Genomic DNA, 20,290 nt, shown 5'->3' on the forward strand with positions numbered 1-20,290 from the left:
CGGGCCTATGGCTTGTGGGGACGGAATTGTCACCCAATAGCATCCCAGATAAGTTTCGTCAGGTTCAGATCAGGCTAATCTGGTGGCCAAGAAATAAACAGAAATTCATTATCATGCTCCTCAAACTACTTTAGCATAATTTTGACGTTGTGGCACGTGCATCTTTTCTGCTGGAAGATGCCGTCGCTATTGGGGAAGACATAAAGCTTGATGTAATGTGGGTAGTCCGCTATTACGTTCAGATAGCTGTCACGCTGTCTTAGATTACTACCACAAGCCTTACGCCTGCTCAGGTGAGTGTCAAAATTAGGATAATACTGCCCTCGTCAATATACGTATGTAGTGTACGTGACATAAATCTTTAGGTCAAATTATTTCTGATCGTATGCTTGAATTAATGAAACACAAGAAATTCAGTCAGAATGTCATTTTCTTCACTCCACGGCCCCCACGCGCCTTCTTTTGTGCTGTAGTGTTTCCTGTTATCTATTATTATTTTCCCAAAATTATAATGTATTTGTTGTCTTAATATCTGTCACAAATTTGGTGCAATGTTTGTGTATCATGTGTTTGTTTATGTACACACTTCGAACAGTTTTCAAAACATCGTGCCGGCCGGAGTGGCCGAGCGGTTCTAGGCGCTACAGTATGGAGCTGCGCGATCGCTACGGTCGCAGGTTGGAATTCTGCCTCGGGCATGGATGTGTGTGATGTTCTTATGTTAGTTAGGTTTAAGTAGTTCTAAGTTCTAGGGGACTGATGACCTTAGAAGAGAAGTCCCAGAGTGCTTAGAGCCATTTTTTTTACACACCACCTAGATTATCTGCACAACCATAACTCGTATCTTTCGCCGACTTGCTTGTCGCCTGTTAAATCTTCCAAGTACCACAATAACCTCATTGGCAGGACATCCCTTGCCTACAAACATCAACACAATTCACGTCGGCGAAACACAAGGCATCTAATAAACTCCTACCATAACAAAATACCATTGTTCATACGTAAAACAACGTTCACTTTATAATTATTACAATACAGTAAGACATTCTGTTAGCATAGATGTAAGTTGCTAATACTTCATCGCTTCGGTACTTCATCATGCCTATTTGCCTTGTTCAGCAAAATGTGTTCCTTCCGCTGCAGTGAATTTATACAATACTGTGTGCTTTTTGGGTCACATATTTCTTAAAAGCCTTCATGATCGTGGATTAAAATCTTAACCACTTTCTTTCATTCAAAGAAAAATATTCGCCCAAACATTAAGTGTGTTCATTAACAAGTTGTGTTCTATTAATGCCTTTGTCTACCTACCTTTAAAAAAATCTACAAGATGTTTTGAGTGTTAAGTGTTTCAGATTTAGCTCAGTCAACTGATTATTTTGGTTACTGCTAATACAAAAGTAAATGTGTGTTTTCTTACATAAGAAATGCTTTCACTGGTTGATTTTGAGTAGAAGCTAGTCTAGATAAACAGTCTTCTTCAAAAAAATTTATCCATTCAGTTTGCTATTTTCAGAATAGCTTCACATATTAGTATATCACATATCCATAATATTGCGTCATATTCATGTAATGTTCATGCATGGAAATCGTGTAATAGTGTATAAGGATGAGAAACAATATCTTACACTACTCTCACTTCAATTTCGCTAGTCCCCTTTTCTTAGAATTGTCAGATTATATCATCTCCTTTCGTGCGTCTGATAAAGAAGAATAATGAAGATAATATATGTAGTTCTGAAGTTAAGAAGAGGAGGAACTGGCAATGCGAAACAAAAATGAAATAATATTGTCAATTAAGTTGGGAATCTGGTAGTTGCAGCAAAGAGTGCATGCTCTCTGAGATTCTTACTCACACCTCATCTGCTGCAACTCGATGACATTGTATGTACTCCTCCTTACTACTGCTCACAGATGATAAGCAACAACATTGTGTGTAATTCTAGTAACCACTGTTCTCATTTGTGTTACTGTATGTCCACACACAACCAACTGTTGTGTCCAATGCATCTGAATCATGATTTCTGACACATAGTCAGAGTTGTACGTTTCCTTCTGGAGACGCAGCGTAAACTTTACATGCAGTAACTAAATGTGCTGTACCACTTACATTTGTTCTTACTTTCTCCTTTTTACCGATCACACCATGAGAGCACTTAGGTTTTAAATTCCACTGTTAGTCCACAGTAATGACAAAAAATTTGGTATTTTCCCCTCACTTTCTCCTTGGCTTCTCTCAGACTAAAATGAATTACATCCGCGTGGTCCTTACAAAATAGTTCCACATTGGAAATCTTACTATTAAGTTTACGTATTTCTTTAGACACTGAATCGAAACCTGTATACTGAAGTGGATGATCTATAGTACCGAGTTGAATAACATCATTGAATTTCGTGTCCAATGTTTGAATGCTAATGCCAATTACATTTATATAGTCTTCATCAACTGATTATCGATCAGCCGATCAGTAATGCCAATTCCACATTATCCCTCGGGAACTTTATCGATAGTTGTGTACTAACGTTGATTGTTTGTATAACAAGATCCAAATACCTCAATTGGAGTGTCAAATTTTGACTTCTTAGTCTAATGCGTCAATACAAGTTTCAATTACACTTGTGTTATCTTTACTAACTGATTCTACATTAGTAATGCTAGTTTCAATATAAACTGTCCCACAGACACCGAACAAATATGTGAGCACTGGTGCGTATATTTAATACAACAACTTTTATTGTAATGACAACTTCGTTTTCATTAGTATCCTTTTGTTTTACTGCTATCGCCTCTAAACTTGTTTATGCTTTTGTTAAACTCTGATTTTAGTCTTTAAGATGATCCTGTAACTTTTTGTTAAAATATTTTCGTTCTTTTAGCCCTGTTTCCAATTTGTGGTTCATTTAGGTCATAGCTTGCATTAGTGCGTTCAACGCTATGTCTAATATGAAGTTTTGTCTCAGTTTAACTAAAATATTATTTTACTCACTTACTAAAATATTATTTTACTATAATAAGCCGACCCAGCACGATGGCTTAAACTTATCTAAGTGTGTGATATCTGTTCCTTCTGATATGTCCAGTTAAACAAACCACATATGCAATTATCAATTAAGTGTGACGAGGAAAGACCAGTTCTTTTATTGTGGATGCACATCAAGCCCGATCTCTTGGGGTAATCCGAAATGGCCAGTGAGCTGTTCATGAGTAGGTGAGACTACACTGTCAGTGGGTAACAGACTGGCATTTAGGGCAGATGGGAAGTGTGCTCGAATGGCAAAGGCCTTTAAGGTGACCGCCCGCGTTAATGGGGAGGTAAAGGTTTGACTCCCAGTCCAGCAGATGTTTCCATCTGTTACCATTGATCCATTTCAGTACACAAATGCAGTTAATTTGCAATTTCATCACCAGATAGTTTGTCTCCTGCATGTTCATTCAAATCTACCACATCTTATGTGGTCAGGTATGACATATCCTTCGTTGTCGGTACAATCATTTGTAACATAATCTAGATTTTCATACATGTTAATTCTAACTTCGTTATTTGTGACTTGTAACTGACCTGGGGGAACGTCACTACCATAGTTAACTTGTGCTCCTTCCCTAGTTCTAATAAGATATCTTCTCTCACCCTCTCTTGCCATTTTTAGAAGTTAAAAAATGTGAAAAATTTTTTCGAAGCTTTGTAAATACAGTAATTACTACAGAATACAGTTCGTGCTATGAGCCACTACATACATTAAAGTACTCTATGCAAAACATAACACTCAAATATGGCGTTATCCGTGTGCCATCATCACCAAGACTCGCTGCAGATTGATATGCCATGCCAATGCGATGTCTGGTGCTGACACCATGACTGCTTGCACAGCCTGTATTAACTGACAAAGTGCCTCGTTCGCCGCTCCCTGCTTTCCCTTGTTTCCTTCTGCGTTGCATGGTTCCCTTGCACAATGAAATATTCTTAAAGATACCACTCACGTAATCCAGCCACTGTGTACATAAATGTTAATCATAAAACAGTCTGAGATACACTGATGCAGAGTCATTAGCACTTCTTCACACTCAGCAATCACTGTTATGCAGTAGAGAGTTGTTCATAGGACAAGTTCACACAGGGAAAATATCAATCAATCACAGTTCACTCTCCTTGCTAGTAAATTACAGCCTCATTCACCGGAGAGCTTTTATCCTGAGAAGGAATTCCCTATACAGGATGCCATGTGTGCCAGAGCAATAAGACAGGAAATGCTGTTTTGTAACTAATTAACTGTAGCAACCAAATAGAAACAATAGGTAGTGTTCAATCCAGCTAACGTCCTGTGTATTGTTACCTGTATTACTAGAGGTTGCATACACTGTTGGGAATCTGTACTGCAGAACATGCGAGGGGCCTAGTAGTCCTCTGCCAAATAAAGGCAGAACACACAGTTTCCAACTGCCCGCTCGCCTAGTGTCTTCTATAGGTATTCCTTTGCAGAAGCTGCACTAAGATCATAGGTGCGAGTTCCTTGATGTTACGCTGTTACGTTTCTAATTATCTGAAGGACATGTTAAGCACCAATCTGTGGCTATTTGCTGATGATGATGTAGTGTACAGGAAAAGGTGTCATTGAGTGTCTGTCTGAGGGTACAGGCTGACCTAGACAAAATTTCTAGTTGGTGGGATGAATGACAGCTTGCTTTAAAAATGGTAGAATTTAAAGTAACTGGAGATGAGTAGGTGAAACGATCCCATAAATTTGGAACAGAGCATTAGTAGTTTGCTGCATGACACAGCCCCTTCTATCAAATATCTAGGAGAAACGCTGTAAAGTAATACGAAATGGAATGAGTTTATACAGAAAGTAATAGTGAAGGTGAATGGTCGGCTTGGTTTACTGAACGAGATTTAGGAAAGTGTGGTTCATCTGCAAAAGAGACAGCATGTAGAACAATATAGCACTGCTAAAGCCTTCGGAATCCTTATCAGGTCAGATTAACCCTGCAGGCGCGCTGAAGATAATTATCCCAGCAAGCGAATGCAGCACTCAGTGCCACCTAACATAAAATACCAATTAACTGATAATTTTTTAGTTCTCTGGTAGAGTTTATAAAAGTGGTTTTGAGCTACAACTAAGATAGTTATAACCATAGATTTCAGTGCTATTACAGACCATTAATGAAAGTCTTACAACAGTGTATAGTGAAGAGAAAATGAAATAATGAAATACTATGTAGTCATAATAAGGAACAAGATATGCAATTAAGAAAAAATACCTTGAACAATATCAAGAATCACACACTTGGTTTCTCTGGAGAAGCTCTGCAGTAATTACAATTCACAATGTTGTGATTGTGTTGCTTGCAAACAAATCTTTTGCAACTGTAGCAACTCACAGTAGTTTCGTTTTTTTTTTTTTTTTTTTTTTTTTTTTTATTTTTTTTTACCACCGCAAAGATAGCACTTTCCACACCTTGTAACAACCTACAACCTCTTCGTCACTTACAGGGGTTGGTAAATAGGGTGACAGAAATCCTTGGATGTCCCTCGGGTAAAGTAAAGAGTTGAACCCTTTCATCTGGCTTATCATTAGAACCAATCCTAGGTTTGTGGGATACGTTCATGTCCTGAACCTTTTACCTGCGAATTTGCGAAGAACAGTGCTTGGGAATTAATTCCAGTCATATCCAGATATCGGAAAAACAAGGCCAAATGCCACTCTTCTGAGTGGAGTCGGATATACACATTTAATCAACAGTTTCCACGCCACCTTTGTTTCCATTGCAGTCCGCATTTACAATACACTTCCCTGTAGAAGCGTCAGTTTCATGCACAGACGACAGAAAAAGCACAGCCTTGTTTCTTTCCGTTTGGCACGAGACAAGGCAGAAGTTATCTTGAAATCCACAAAGACAGTTACCAGCTTCTCGAAACTTGTTTGAAAAAGAATAAGAAGGAAATTCTTCCGGATGTTTTGCCAGTGTCCCTATGAAGGTCAACCATTTTGTAGAAGATACTGCCCTAAAGGGTAACTGTTATAGTAGCTTTCCATATTGCATTCATGTGAGCACCCTTGATTGATTCAGCTAATCTCATCACAATATCCATAGGTTTGTTAGATTCAAGATAATGTCCAGGGTTCTGTCTGCCACAGTATACATCGAAGTTACAAGTGTAAAATGCCTTGCTATCGCACAATGCGTACAACTTCAAACCATGATTGGCAGACTTATTGGGGATGCACTACACAAAGCCACAATGTCCACAAAATAGAACAAGAATATCGTCTATGGTTGTGAACTCTCATGAGCTGTAGTTATTTCTGTAATTGTTCAAAAATGCAGAGTGGAGATCGTAGTTGGCAGTAGTTTTGTCAATTGTAAGTCGCTCTTTTGTCGTTGAAGTATCATTAAACCTCAGTGACCAGAGCAAGCACTGAAAGCGCTTGTAGCTAAATGCCGTCCTGAGCCATTTGACATCAAAGCAATGAAGAAGTGTGCTGCTAGTTTTGTTACAGGTAGATTCAATCATTTTTGAGATTGTTACAGAAATGCGACATGAACTCAAGTGGATACCTGGGAGAGAAGACGACGTACATTTTGTGGAACACTACTGAGATCATTTAGAAAACAGGCATTTGAAGCTGATTGCAGAACGATCGTACTGCTGTCAACATACATTTCGCACAAGTACCACGAAGAGAAGATGAGAGAAATCAGGGTTCGTATGGAGACATATAGGTAGTCATTTTTCCCCCCGTTCTATTTGTGAGTGGAGCACGAAAGGAAATCTAATAGTACAAAACACAGTCCGCCATGCATCCTGTTGTGATTTGCTGAGTGTGCATGTAGATGTAAGGCTTTCAAAATTAATGAATCAGAAATCAAATTGCAAAAGAGAGATTACAACAGCTTTTATTATTTGAATAAAAGCTGTAAGCTTTTAATAAGTAATATAATAATGTGATGCCTGCAATGTCACATGCCACACAGTTCTGTCGCGTTACAATTGAAACGTTCGCTAAATAATTTAACGTGAATTACGTCCCCATATGAACACTCCACTCAGCACTACATGGAGACACACTATTCATTAAGATAATTACATCCAAGCGGTGTAACTTACATGTTAACCGTGTGGTCACCTGCCTACAGCTGATTTATACAGGTGCACTCACTCCTTAAGGCTCCCCAAATTCTAGTATTATTGTCAACCTGAAACACTTAGTTCTGTGCCCATTATTGCCACAAGCCTAATGTCCACTAAGTGGCTTATCTGCGTTAATTAATACTATAGTTACTAAAGAAAATAGTTCTAAAAGGCATCTGAATACAGTCCACTATAGCTTACCTTTGAGGATCGCTGCGGCAACTGACAATATTTATAAATTGAAAAAAGTATGCATCTCACTCCACCTCTTACGTCATACCTCAGCAACATTTCCTTTTTCAGTTACTTAAACAATGCCTGGGAGCTAGTTTCATTGTTCCTAGAGCCTTAAATGCTAGTTTCTATTGCTCTACAGTTCAATCTCGATGATCCTGTACCAACTGCAGTCGAGACTGTCGATGTTGTTTGAGCAACATGGCATCACGTAGCCATCACCTACTTTGGAGCCCCTTGTTGTACAACGTGTGCGCAGGGCAGTGTGCTCCGAAACACTTGTGACAGCTCCTGCATTGTACTCTTTCGTCAGCCTTGGATCTCCTCATTCTGTGATAAGACATGGACGTCGAACAACTTGTGGCCTACGCCTCGTTTCTTCGTTCTACAACCACTTTCCACAGATTCCCACGACAGCAGCACTCGAATATCAGATCAGCTTCATCGTCTCCTAAATGTTAGTTCGCAGTTGGCGGGCCATAAAAATCTGCCCTTCATCAAAGCGATTGGCGTCCGCGGATTTCCCCAATTCTAATCGGCCTCTGTAGCAAAATAATCAACACGGCTGACTGATATCCTTGACATAGTCACACGATTAAGTATCTCGACAAAAGCTGTAAAGTGGTATGAAATGGGATGAGCGTGTAAGGACAGTAGCTCGGAGGCGAGTGAGCGCCTTCGGTTTATTGCACTGATTTTAGAAAAGTTTGGTTGATCTGCAAAGGAGACAGCAAATGCCGTAGAACAATATAGTTGTGTTAGTGTGTACAGTATCCTTACTTCATCAGAGGAAAGGAAGACATCAAAGCAACACAGAAGTGTGCTGCTAGATTTGTTACCTGTAGATTTAATCATAATGAGATTGTTGCAGAAATGATTATTGAACACAATAGGAGGCTCGGTCCGGTTTCTGGGTGGTTGGAAGACATTATTCGCTGAGCGACTGGGTGCTGGGTTGTTAGCATCATTTCATCATTATCGATCCGCAAGTCGCAGAACCAGCGTGAGGTAAAAAAAAACCTTGCTCAGATAGGGGGCTCCCGGACGTTACTTGAATGATTCCGCGCTTGACAGTGCTCCACATATAGTGGGTAATTCCATGACTATTATAAATTACAGTGTAAGGTAAAGTACCTCATTCCAGAAGCTAAAGATGTAAGTGGAAATCTTTCTGATATTTCTGACAGTGGAATGCAGATACCAGCACATTTTTTGCTAAGATTGTATGGCAGACAACCTTCAGAGACTGTAGTATGTGGTCTAAAATTCGTACCTTAAGAATATCTTCGATACTGGGAAACAAATCTCTTCCACTGAACAAGTGTCCATAGCTCTTCAGGCTTGTATCTTTTGATACCATGTTTACAAGATATTGCTTTCCTTGTTTTGATTCTTGCTATCATCTCACGGCGTAGCCTGCCTTTCAGTCTCATCAACATCAGTACCGGTATATGAAAATCTATTGTCAGAGGTGTCAGAAAGATTTTCGAACTTTGGCCCCGGTCGTTCCGGACCAGGAGCCCTTACCACAACTTGATAAAAATGACCCTTGCGCACAATCCCTGAAAGTTTGGAACGTCAACTCGGAGTGACCCTGTATACTTGATGATATTCATATCACGTTTCCAGCTAGAACATAACGTCAGTTTGACGCAAGATTTCGGCGGTCCACTTGGCCGCTGTCGTTAGACGAGTAAGCCGTGGCACTAAATCGCCGAAACTGAAATCAAACACACAGCGGTGACTCCTTTATACACCGCGTGAGGGTCCACTGTGTCTGCACGAATATAACGCAAAGAACGACAGCGCACTGGTGGTAAAAACTCGCAGAAATGACAAATCGATACTCAACACTGTTGGCACCTTTTGACGACCGAAACAAAGACCATTGTTTTTCTAATGTCAATCAAAACAGGGTTCCAAATCTTTCTTGAAGGATACCCCCTTATCTCTGATTATAGTCCTTAGCTCGTGGTCGTGCGGTAGCGTTCTCGCTTCTCGCACCCGGGTTCCCGGGTTCGATTCCCGGCTGGGCAGGGGTTTTCTCTGCCTCGTGATGACTGGGTGTTGTCTGATGTCCTTAGGTTTAAGTATTTCTAAGTTCTAGGGGACTGATGACCGTAGATGTTAAGTCCCATAGTGCTCAGAGCCATTTGAACCATTTGAATCTGATTGTAATATTGCCAGATAGCTAGATTTCAGTAGCGGCCGAAATATTGTGTCAAGGTGACGTTATGTTCCGGCTAGAGATCCGATATGAATATCATCAATTACTACGCCGTGAAAGTTTACTAACCCACTGCCTGCACTCTTTCTACTTAGCGCGTCAGGACAGTAACAGCAGCAGGTGGCGTTCAGTCCCGTGGTGGGCAGTACTCGTCATGTTTTGGTTCATTGTTGTTTAGTTTTTCAAGCAAATTGACTGTTGCCAAATAATTCTCTTTGGCTCTTGTAAATCTGATGGTCGTATTTAGACGTATTTTTTCAGCGACTGGTGTCATGTAATTGTATCAATCGTTTACCTTTTAACGTATTAATGTTTCAAGTAAATGATTTTGATGAATGGTAAAAGCTACAGGAAACTCACAAAGTGATGACAAATCAACGATGTGTTGTTAAGTTTTATTAAAGTAATTATTTGCGTATTGATCAGAATGAACGTTGACCTCTGCCGATATTTCGTATGTTATTTCATTAGCTTCAGCTCGTTATCATCTTCATTTATCACCATTTGTTTTTAAGTGAGGTGTCTTAGAGCTCTTTTGCATCGACTACGGGAAACCTTTCTAGGGGTGTACACTTGGTGCAATTTACGTTGCGTGTTGCAGAGCGGCAGGGGCACGCGGCCGCCGCCGCCACCACCACCACCACCACCACCACCGGCCGCCACCACGACAGAAGTGCCGCAGTTCGACCGTGTACGTGTGAAAGTGGATGTCCCTGCGGACCTGATCCTGATTGGCTACCGCATCACCAGCAGCATCAGTAAGATTATCGGTAGCGTCTTCCTGGTAAGTTGCAAATTTTAAGAGATTTACTACTACAGTTGTGACCGGGTGGACTAGCTGATGTTGACGGCCGTAAATGGTAATACTTGACATAACCTAGCTATTCTTTTCGCGAAATACTTTATTCGTTTAGGGATGCAGTTTAGAGTGTTTCATTGTGCATACCCTCCTTAGAAAGTCGATGTAATTCTTCTGTCGTACGTAGCGTCAAATGGGGTGAAGTTGACCGACTTTGGGCTTTAAAATGAAATAGTTCTTATACCAATAAAATTATTTCTTTTTCCTTCAGAGCAAAGGTGGTGAACTTCACTAATAAAGTTTTTGGTCGTTATTATCTTTTTCTGAATAGTAGCGGCTGCGGTCAAAGAGAAACACCATAACGACCGGGAGAGCGGTGTGCTGACCACACGCCCGCCCTATCCGCATCCTCAACTGAGGATGACACGGCGGTCGGATGGTCCCCATGCTTTTATTGCCTTTTCCTCCAACAGATCATGGTTGTTTTTTTTTTTTTTTCAATTTTATCCCACCTGATAGTAGAGTTGACCATTTATTTATTATGCAATAATTATGGATTGATGACAACTGCTGGGGGACTATAATTGTTCAGAAACCTTATCCATAACTGTAAAATAGATCTTAGAATAAATAAATTTTAATACAAATTTCAGAGTAACCAACAAAGAAAGTTTAAGGACAAAAAAGATGAAACAATTTACTTTGTGAGATACCGAAGAAACGCACACACTTCTTCATTAGCACTAAAAATTGACTGATCACCTTCTTTTTTTCAAGTACACCCATGAATCTAGTTTATCAGGGTTCTTTTGTGACTTTTATGCACTTGGATATCCTTGTTAACGCTTATTTCCCATTTAAAATTTCTGTGAGGGAGTCTACATTTCTCCAATTCACCCGAATTACTTTTGTAAGCACGCGGCGTTTTCACACGGGCGGCTCTTACAATCTCAACTGTATGATACGAGAAACGGGACTGCAGTCTACGTCCAACACTGCCAGTTAGTGGGAAAAAAACCAGCTGTCGAGTATCGGACCAGATTTGCGATTGTATTCAAGACTTCTTTGTGGACATAACGCAACACATCCCCCTTAATGGAACAAAGCCGACAGATGTCAAGATAATTTCCGGAGTAGCCCAAGGAAGTATGATAAGACCGTTACTGTTTACAATGTACATTACTGGCCATTAAAACTGCTACACCACGAAGATGACGTGCTACAGACGCGAAATTTAACCGACAGAAGAAGGTGCTGTGATATGCAAATGATTAGCTTTTCAGAGTATTCACACAAGGTTGGCGCCGGAGGCGACACCTAGAATGTGCTGATATGAGGAAAGTTTCCAACCGATTTCTCATACACAAACAGCAGTTGACCGGCGTTACTAGGTGAAACGTTGTTGTGATGCCTCGTGTAAGGAGGAGAAATGCATACCATCACGTTTCCGACTTTGATAGTGGTCGTAATCCTATCGCGATTGCGGTTTATCGTATGGCGACATTACTGCTCGCGTTGTTCGAGATCCAATGACTGTTAGCAGAATATGGAATCGGTGGGTTCAGGAGGGTAATACGGAATGCCGTGCTGGATCCCAACGGCCTCGTATTACTAGCAGTCGAGATGACAGGCACCTTATTCACATGGCTGTAACGGATCGTGCAGCCATGTCTCCATCTCTGAGTCAACAGATGGGGACGTTTGCAAGACAACAACCATCTGCACGAACAGTTCGATGACGTTTGCAGCAGCAAGGGCTATCAGCGTGGAGGCCATAGCTGCGGTTACCCTTGACACTACATCACAGACCGGAGCGTCTTCGATGGTGTACTCAACGACGAACCTGGGTGCACGAATGGCAAAACGTCATTTATCGGATGAATCCAGGTTCTGTTTACAGCATCATAATGGTCGTATCCGTGTTTGGAGACATCGCGGTGAACGCATATTGAAAGCGTGTATTCGTCATTGCCATACTGGCGTATCACCCGGTGTGATGGTATAGGATGCCATTGGTTACACATCTCGATCACTTCTTGTTCGCATTGACGGCACTTTGAACAGTGGACGTTACATTTCAGATGTGTTAAAGCCCTTTGGCTCTACCCTTCATTTGATCCCTGCGAAACCCTACATTTCAGTAGGATAATGCACGACCACATGTTGCAGGTTCTGTACTGGCCTTTCTGGATACAGGAAACGTTCGACTGCTGCCCTGCCCAGCACATTCTCCAGATCTCTCAACAATTGAAAACTGGCTCTTCACAATACGCCAGTCAATACTCTTGTTGAACTGTGGCATCACGTTGAAGCTGCATGGGCAGCTGTACTTGTACACGCCATCCAAGCTCTGTTTGACTCAATGCCCAGGCGTATCAAGGTCGTTAATACGGCCAGAGGCGGTTGTTCTGGGTACTGATTTCTCAGGGTCTATGCACCCAAATTGGGTGAAAATGTAATCACATGTCTAGTATAATATATTTGTCCAATTAATACCCGTTTATCACGTGCAGTTCTTCTTGGTGTAGCAATTTTAATGGCCAGTGGTGTATATAATTGCAGATAAGAATGCGTCAGATGCTGTATAAGACTCTTCGCGTATCACGTAACAAAGTAGTAACGCCAGAGCACACATCGATTTGCAGAATGACCTGCTGAGCATTGATGTATTGTGGGGCCTCTGCCAGTTGACAGTGAACGTGAATAAATTTAACATAAGGCGCACACATAGAAACAAAAATCATTATTGTGCAACTGCAGTATTGTAGATAAACTGCTGGGAGCAGTATCTTCCGTAAAATATCCAGGTGTAACTATTCAGAACAAAAGTAAGAGGAATGAGCACATAAAACAAACAGTATGAGACGCAGATGCCAGACTGAGATTCATAGGAAGAATCATAAGAAAATGTACAACTTATGCAAGAAAGGAAGTGCTTTGTAAGGAGCTTGTTCGACTGATCCTTGCGTTCAGTTCATTAGTACAGGTTACTTAGCAGGCAGGGCTGATACAAGAGATAGAGGAGATCCAACGAACAGCGATGCGTTTCGTCACTGGATCGTTTAATCGGTGCGACAGCGTTACAGAGATGCTCAGCAAACTCCGTTGGCAGACGTTAGAAGAGAGGTGATGTGCATCTTAGGGTGGTTCGGTATTTAAATTTGCAGATAAAGCTTTCTGGGTTAGTCGGACGACATATTGCTTCCTTCCACATACATCTCGCAAAATGACCACTTCGAGAAAGTTCGAGAAATCAAAACTAATACAGATGCTTACAGATACTCATTCTTTACACACGCCATTGACACTTGGAACAGGAAGGGGGGGGGGGGGGGGGGGGGGTCAGCTGGTGGTACCCAAAGCACACTCCGCCACACACCGTTAGGTGGCTTGCGGAGTGTGATGTAGATGTAGATAGAATGGTTCCAGATTCTAACGCAGTGATCGATACCGAAATTTTATGATGTTTTTGGGGGAGCATTTACAGTTCCGGTATTTGAGTTGTAAGCAAGGGAAATCTCCCAAAGATGTTGGTCGTACCTGAGGGACTGGAGCTAATTTTAAATCTATTTATGGAACAATTCGTCCCAGACAAAAATATGAAAGCCTCGTGGATGTTTGAATATCTATTTTTGAGTGTAACAGAGTAAACTCGATAATTTTCTCGAGATGAATGTAAAATACGAGGGTCGTTCAATAAGTAATGCCCCACAATTTTTCTCAGAACATATTTATTGTTAAGAATCAGAATTTGGTGAGAATATACATCAACATGTCTTGTCCATGTACGTCCTATTGTTCCACGTTCTATGGCCGTACGCCAAGTTTATGGAAGAGCATGTATTCCCAGATGGGGAAAAACTCTTGTCCCGCAGGCGTGACCATGTTTTCACTGCATGACTGACACTCTCGTCATCTACAAACTGTGCTCCCAGCAGAGAATCTTTAAGCGGCCCAAAGAGATGGAAGTCCGAGGTTGTCCGAGGATGCCTGGTCTGGACTGTAGGGTGGATGAGACAGTGATATCCAACCCAATTTGGCGATGTTTTCCTGGGATATCAGACTTATGTGTGGGTGGGCATTATCATGCTGGAGCAAAATTTCTGCTGACTTCTTGACCGATCTAACACGTTGGAAAAGGTTCTTGAGTCCTCACATGTGCTTCTGAATTAATTATTGACCCTCTGGGCATCAGATCGACTAAAATGACGCCATCACAATCCCAGAAGACCGCCACCATGACTTTTACGGCAGACGAAGTTGCTCTGAATTTTTTCCATTGTGGTGAATGAGGATGATGCCACCCCATAGCCTGCCTGTTTGTTTCCTGCGAAAAGTGGTGCACCCAGCTTTCGTGCCCCGTAACGATGCATAACAGAAAGGCCTCTCCGTCGGTCTCAAAACGCTCCAACAATTCAGATGAGATGGCCTTTCTTTCAGTCTTGTGGTCCGCTGTGACTATTCGTGGAACCCATCGCGAGCCACTCTTTGAATATCCGAGAGCTTCGCTCATTGTAGACGCACTTACAGTGCTGACCGATAACTGTAGAGCCAATTGTCGAGTTGTGATGCGTCGGTCGGCACGAATGATGGCATTCGCACGATTCAGCACGTCTGGAGCAGTGGCTGTGACTGGACGTCCCGGGCGTTACTTATCATGGAACAATGTGTCTGCATTTCTTGATGCTGGAACTTTCTTTACCCATCGCCCAACCGTACTCCTATCAACTGCAGCATGGCCATACACTGCACACAAACGTTTATGGATGTTCACCACAGTTTCTTTTCTGCACACAAGTATTAAATAACAGCACTCTGCTTGTGAGTAGTATGTAGACGACATTTTGACGCCGTACTACAGCTCTGCCATCTGTCAGAACGGCTCGAAACTTCACTGGCGCACAGAACAATCCTTAAATGTGAAGCGCCAAGTGAGGGACAATACTTACTGAACGACCTTCGTAAGTAGCATATTGTAAATACACTAATACGTCGATGCTGTGAGTCAGGGCACCGCTATAAAAATAACTGTTGACTATTCCCGCAGAACACAGCGGAACGCAAACAGCAGCTGGTGGAGGCGGCGAAGCCGTTCATCGCGGCGAAGCTGGGTCTGGACATCAGCGCCTCCTCCTTCACCACGACGGAGCCCATCGAGTCGCTGGTGCCCCGAGTGGGATCTCCGCAGGGCGGAGAGTCCGCAGGCAGTTCTCCAATGTCGGCAGAAGAAAGCTCCGTTAACAGGACAGATCGATCCCAGTTGGGGGCATCGTAACACGAATTAAAATTTTGCAATTGGAATCCTAGCGAGTTTTCAAGTTCTTAAGGCAGTTATTACAGTTCTCTGATTCTGTAGAGCGGATTAATGTACTTATTCTCATTGTAAATAATCTTGTTTTTTTCTAATAATACATTTTTATAACAAATTATAAGGCAATAAGTGATTCAATGGAGCGCACGACTTTCAGAAGGGGTTTCCTTGGGAAGCCGGATTGTCGAAATAGAAGTTTTTGTCTCTCTCTTCGGTTTCTACACAGTCAAACGACCAGCAACTGGTAAACAAAGTACCAGCAACACGCAGAACAATGACGTGACAGGCTACCAGCAGCTCTGCAAAAGTATGACATGGTTGTTGTTGGTTTCATGGTCTTCAGACCCGAAGGCTGGTTTGACGAAAATCTCGTCTATGATACCTTCGGCGCAAGCCTCATCATCTGTATCCATCTGAGCTGTATGTGAACCTTTATTTACCTCTACAACTTTTACCTTTCACGCTTCCCTTCATTGCCAAATTGTAGATCTCGTGACGACTCAGCATGTGTCCTATCAACCGATCTCTTCTTTTAACGTGTGTCAAAAATGTCTGTCTTTTTCGAACTCGAATCGATACACCCTCAAACTTATTCAATTTACCCGTCAGATCTTCAACAGTCTTCTGTAACACCACATTTTAGTAGCTTCTGTTCTTTTCTTGTGTGAACTGCTTACCGTCCACGTTTCACTTCAGTACAGGGTTATACTTACGACAAATAAAATCAGAAAATTCCTAACACTGAAGTTTATATTAGACTCACAAACTCCTCATTTTAAAGAATACTTTTCTTGGTATTACCAGTTTTCAGTATCGTATCTACTTCTGCTACCATTTTGCTCCCCTTACAGCAAAACTCATACATTACTGAAACACATTCCAATTCCCTCATTATCACCTGATTTAATACTCTCTGAACTTTAATTCCGTTCCTAAATTTCTCCTTGCTTTTCATTACTGCTTGCTCAATGGACCGTCTGAATAACGTCGGGTGTAGGCTACAGCCCTGTCTCACTTCCTTCTCATCTACTGCTTTTTTCCACGTGCTAAGACACATAATATTATAGTCTTCTTTCTGTGCAAACTGTAAATAGCCTCCCCCCCCCCCCCCCTCCACCGCCCGCTGTATTCTATACACTTAAGGAATCTGTTGCCAACACCTTCAGAACCAGTAGCATTCCTTCTGTTTTATTCCGCTGGTGAGTATTGTGCCCCTGTTTGGGTAAATAGCCACTACTCCGATATTGTTGTCGTCCAGTTCCACCAATCAATAAAATTAGTTGCGGGGACAATCAAGAAATTTCCCAACCTGTGGCTATCCGTTCTGATCAACATCCCACAGTCCAAAGTCAAACACCTTGCTGCCCTAAAACCTCAACTTAAAAAATATTCTAATAAGCCAGTATTGCATAGACACACCTGTTCTATACAACTTGCCGACTAACATAAGGAATTAAGACTGCAATACAGAAGTCTCCCAACGAGAACAGCAACACAACTGCGGAACTCTACTGCAGACGAGCATAGGCGATCACAATGCATACACCAAGCTAGAAACTGTAGCCTCATAGGACATCAGACACTCAAAGTCTGTATGGTGTAACCTCAACGGCATCTGCAAAGGACAGGGAATATGTTCATGAGCTCCTACTAGCTTTATTGTCCTCAGAAATAGTTTAATATGTTCGATTTTTGGCTTTTTCCTGTTTTCATATGTTGAACTATGCAGAACGTGAAGCTTTTCTGACAACAATGTTTTATTTATCATCCGAGATTAAGTTGAGGCGTTACAACCTTAGTCTTATCTTTCATGAACGATATACTTTACGGCACTCTGTGTTAGTCCGAGCCCGACATACAGAACAATTAGTTAGACCATCTGTGTTGTATTCTAGTGCATAAACCTCTCCTCACCACAGACGTCATCTCACATCTTAGTGGATAATGATACTCCATAACTTCCACATGAAGTTCGGGCGCTGTTTGCCCAGTAACGATACATTTTGGCTATATTAGCACGCTGTCTGTTCACTTACCTCCTTTTTCAGAACTACTGCTATTCTTCACTCAAGCACTGACAGAAGTTGTCTTTCTGACTCCTAATCATCCTATACAATTAGAAAAGACAACGCTTGTAATAGTGTGATGAAAAAAGGGCTTACACTACTTATAATATTTTTGCACATGTTAAATACTAATTATTGCAGTCAAGAAATATGGTAGGAGCTGATACTGTCGACTATATCGCAGGGTGAACGTATTTCTTACCGCCTGATTGGACATATAAGTGAAACTCTAAGACAACTACAACATTGATCTACACTATCAGCAATCAGTGTCCACTACGAACACTGACAAATGCATACACATTTTTGTTCTGTAGCTGTTTGTCTTCCTGACCCCTGGTGATAGACTTACAGGAACTGCGAGCTTGAATCAGAGTAATAATTGCATACGTTTACGAAGACATGCTAAGCTTCGAATTTTGCTTTGATATCCTGCAGCCTGAACTCTTTTAAATTGCCATTAAAACTTCACTTGCGTGTGAACATTGTCACAAACCTCACCTTTCTACTAATCCCCGCCACTAGTCTGTAACGAGCCATCAGAGATGATGCAACCCTGATAACAAAATACTCAGAATGTATCCATGAAGAACCTCTGAGAGTTTTTCGCTGGAAAAATTGTAAAGGAAATAAAATACGTCCTTATTTCAACCGAAACTCATACGTAGCGTAAATGATATATCAACAATATCACTAGCACAGCGAAGCGAAACTGACCAATGTACTAATCAGTGACTTAAGAAATTAATTGCTTCATACACTAAATGAAGGGGCACGGGGAAGCCGAGGGAGAGGAATATGGAAGCGTGGTACTGACTGAAAGACTCGCAACACCAAAAAATAGTGAATGTATAGTAATGAAATTTCGGGAACACGTTTGCCCAGGTGACATACGCAAAACATTAATATTGCAAAATCACAGGTTAATGTAAGTGCCGTTTCAGATATCAAAAGTTGGTACATTAATAATCGGCGTAGCCGCCAGAATGTTAAATTCAAGCATGTAAACGTGCATGTATCGTGCTAGATGTCATTTTGTGAGATACGGGCCCGGTTAATGATGTTCGTAAATAATGCTGGGGTAGTCTTGAGACGAAGTCTCACATCTGCTCAAAAGGAGAAATGTCAGGTGGTCGAGGAGACCGAGGAGACATGTCGACACTCTGTAGAGCATGTTGGAGTTCAACAACGCTATGCGGGAGAGCGTTTTCCTCTACGGAAACACCCCATGGAATGCTGTTCATAAATGGCAGCACAACAGGACGAAACACTAGGTTGGCGTACATATCTGCAATCAGGGTGCGTGAGATATCACGCGAGTGCTCCTGTTGTCATACGAAATTGCACCCCAGACCATAACACTAGATGTACATCCAGTGAGTCTGGTACGCAGATACTGAGCGGTTCTAGGCACTTCAGTCTGGAACACCGCGCCCGCTACGGTCGCAGGTTCGAGTCCTGCCTCGGGCATGGATGTGTGTCATGTCCCTAGATTAATTAGGTTTCAGTAGTTCTACGCCTAGGGGACTGATGACCTCAGATGTTAAATCCCTTAGTGCTTATAGCCATTTGAAACAATTTTTCTCCTAACTAACACACGGTCGTCATTGGCATCGAGGCAGAAACAGTTACCATGCCCTCCAATGATAGACACATTTGAAGTCGCAAATGTGGCGGTTTGGGGTGAATGGAATGCACTCTACAGGGCGTCTGGCTTGGAGCTCTTCTTGAAGTAATCATTTCCTAACCGTTCTGCTACTCTGGTGCCAATTGCTGCTCAACTTGTAGTTTCAGATGCTATTCAGTGCGCCAGAGCCGTATAGCGAACACGATGGTGGCCCTCTGGAGCCCGGTCTTCTTCCAACCGTACATACTCGTGACCACCGCTGACCACAATCATGGACAGAGGCTACACCCGTGCAAATCCTTCTGCAGTATCGCACCAGGAACATCCAGATTCTCCGCCAAACTCAGTGATCTGCTGATAATGACGTCTTTGTCGCCTTAAAGGCATTCTTCACTAACATCTACTCACCAAGTCCAATCTCAAAGATAACTGACGCTCTCTACCGTTAAAGTGTGCATTTAAAGCAGACATGATCTGTTTGCTCATAGTGGCGCTGCCAGCGCCGCTCTTACGTGAATGGCGCGAAATTTTAATAAACATCATCTTATAGACATAGAAACACGCTTACCAACATTATTTTATGTCGCACTATTCCTTCTTGGCCCTGCTATATGTTTATATACACTGTGTGCCTCTCGAAAGACTCGTCAGGCGCATTTTTGCCGATTTTTTGGCAAACATTTTAAATTTCATTTCTACAGTGTGTAGCTGCAAACATCCCAAATAAATAAGGATGATCAAATCTGTCATTAAACAAAGAGTGTCGGAAGAAAGAGCCTGTTTGTTTCCTGCTACAAACAAATTATCTTTAAACGGGAATTTTACGCGCCCATTCGAGAGAGAGATCCCAAGTTTGTCTAGTAAAATATTAGTTATATCGATATCTACGGCATTGA

At 41.8% G+C, this 20,290-nt stretch overlaps 1 protein-coding gene across 2 annotated transcripts in view; it reads left to right on the forward strand.

Annotated features, from left to right (window-relative positions):
- The window catches only part of LOC126354561 (uncharacterized), a 103,119-nt gene extending 83,740 nt beyond the window's left edge, over window positions 1-19,379 (forward strand). Inside the window, exons 4-6 of one of the 2 annotated variants that reach the window (XR_007565350.1) lie at window positions 10,193-10,375; window positions 15,438-18,436; window positions 18,500-19,379. Coding sequence is in view for 1 of the 2 variants with exons in the window: in XM_050004304.1 (XP_049860261.1) it covers window positions 10,193-10,375; window positions 15,438-15,665 (411 nt within the window). In the remaining variant the exon portion in view is untranslated. Of the gene's footprint in view, window positions 1-10,192; window positions 10,376-15,437 lie in introns of both variants that reach the window. The other variant, XM_050004304.1, reaches the window with a different exon arrangement.
- Window positions 19,380-20,290: the final 911 nt, after the last annotated feature.

This window comes from Schistocerca gregaria, chromosome 3 (assembly GCF_023897955.1).
Source record: "Schistocerca gregaria isolate iqSchGreg1 chromosome 3, iqSchGreg1.2, whole genome shotgun sequence".
In the NCBI taxonomy this organism is placed as follows: Eukaryota; Metazoa; Arthropoda; class Insecta; order Orthoptera; family Acrididae; genus Schistocerca; species Schistocerca gregaria.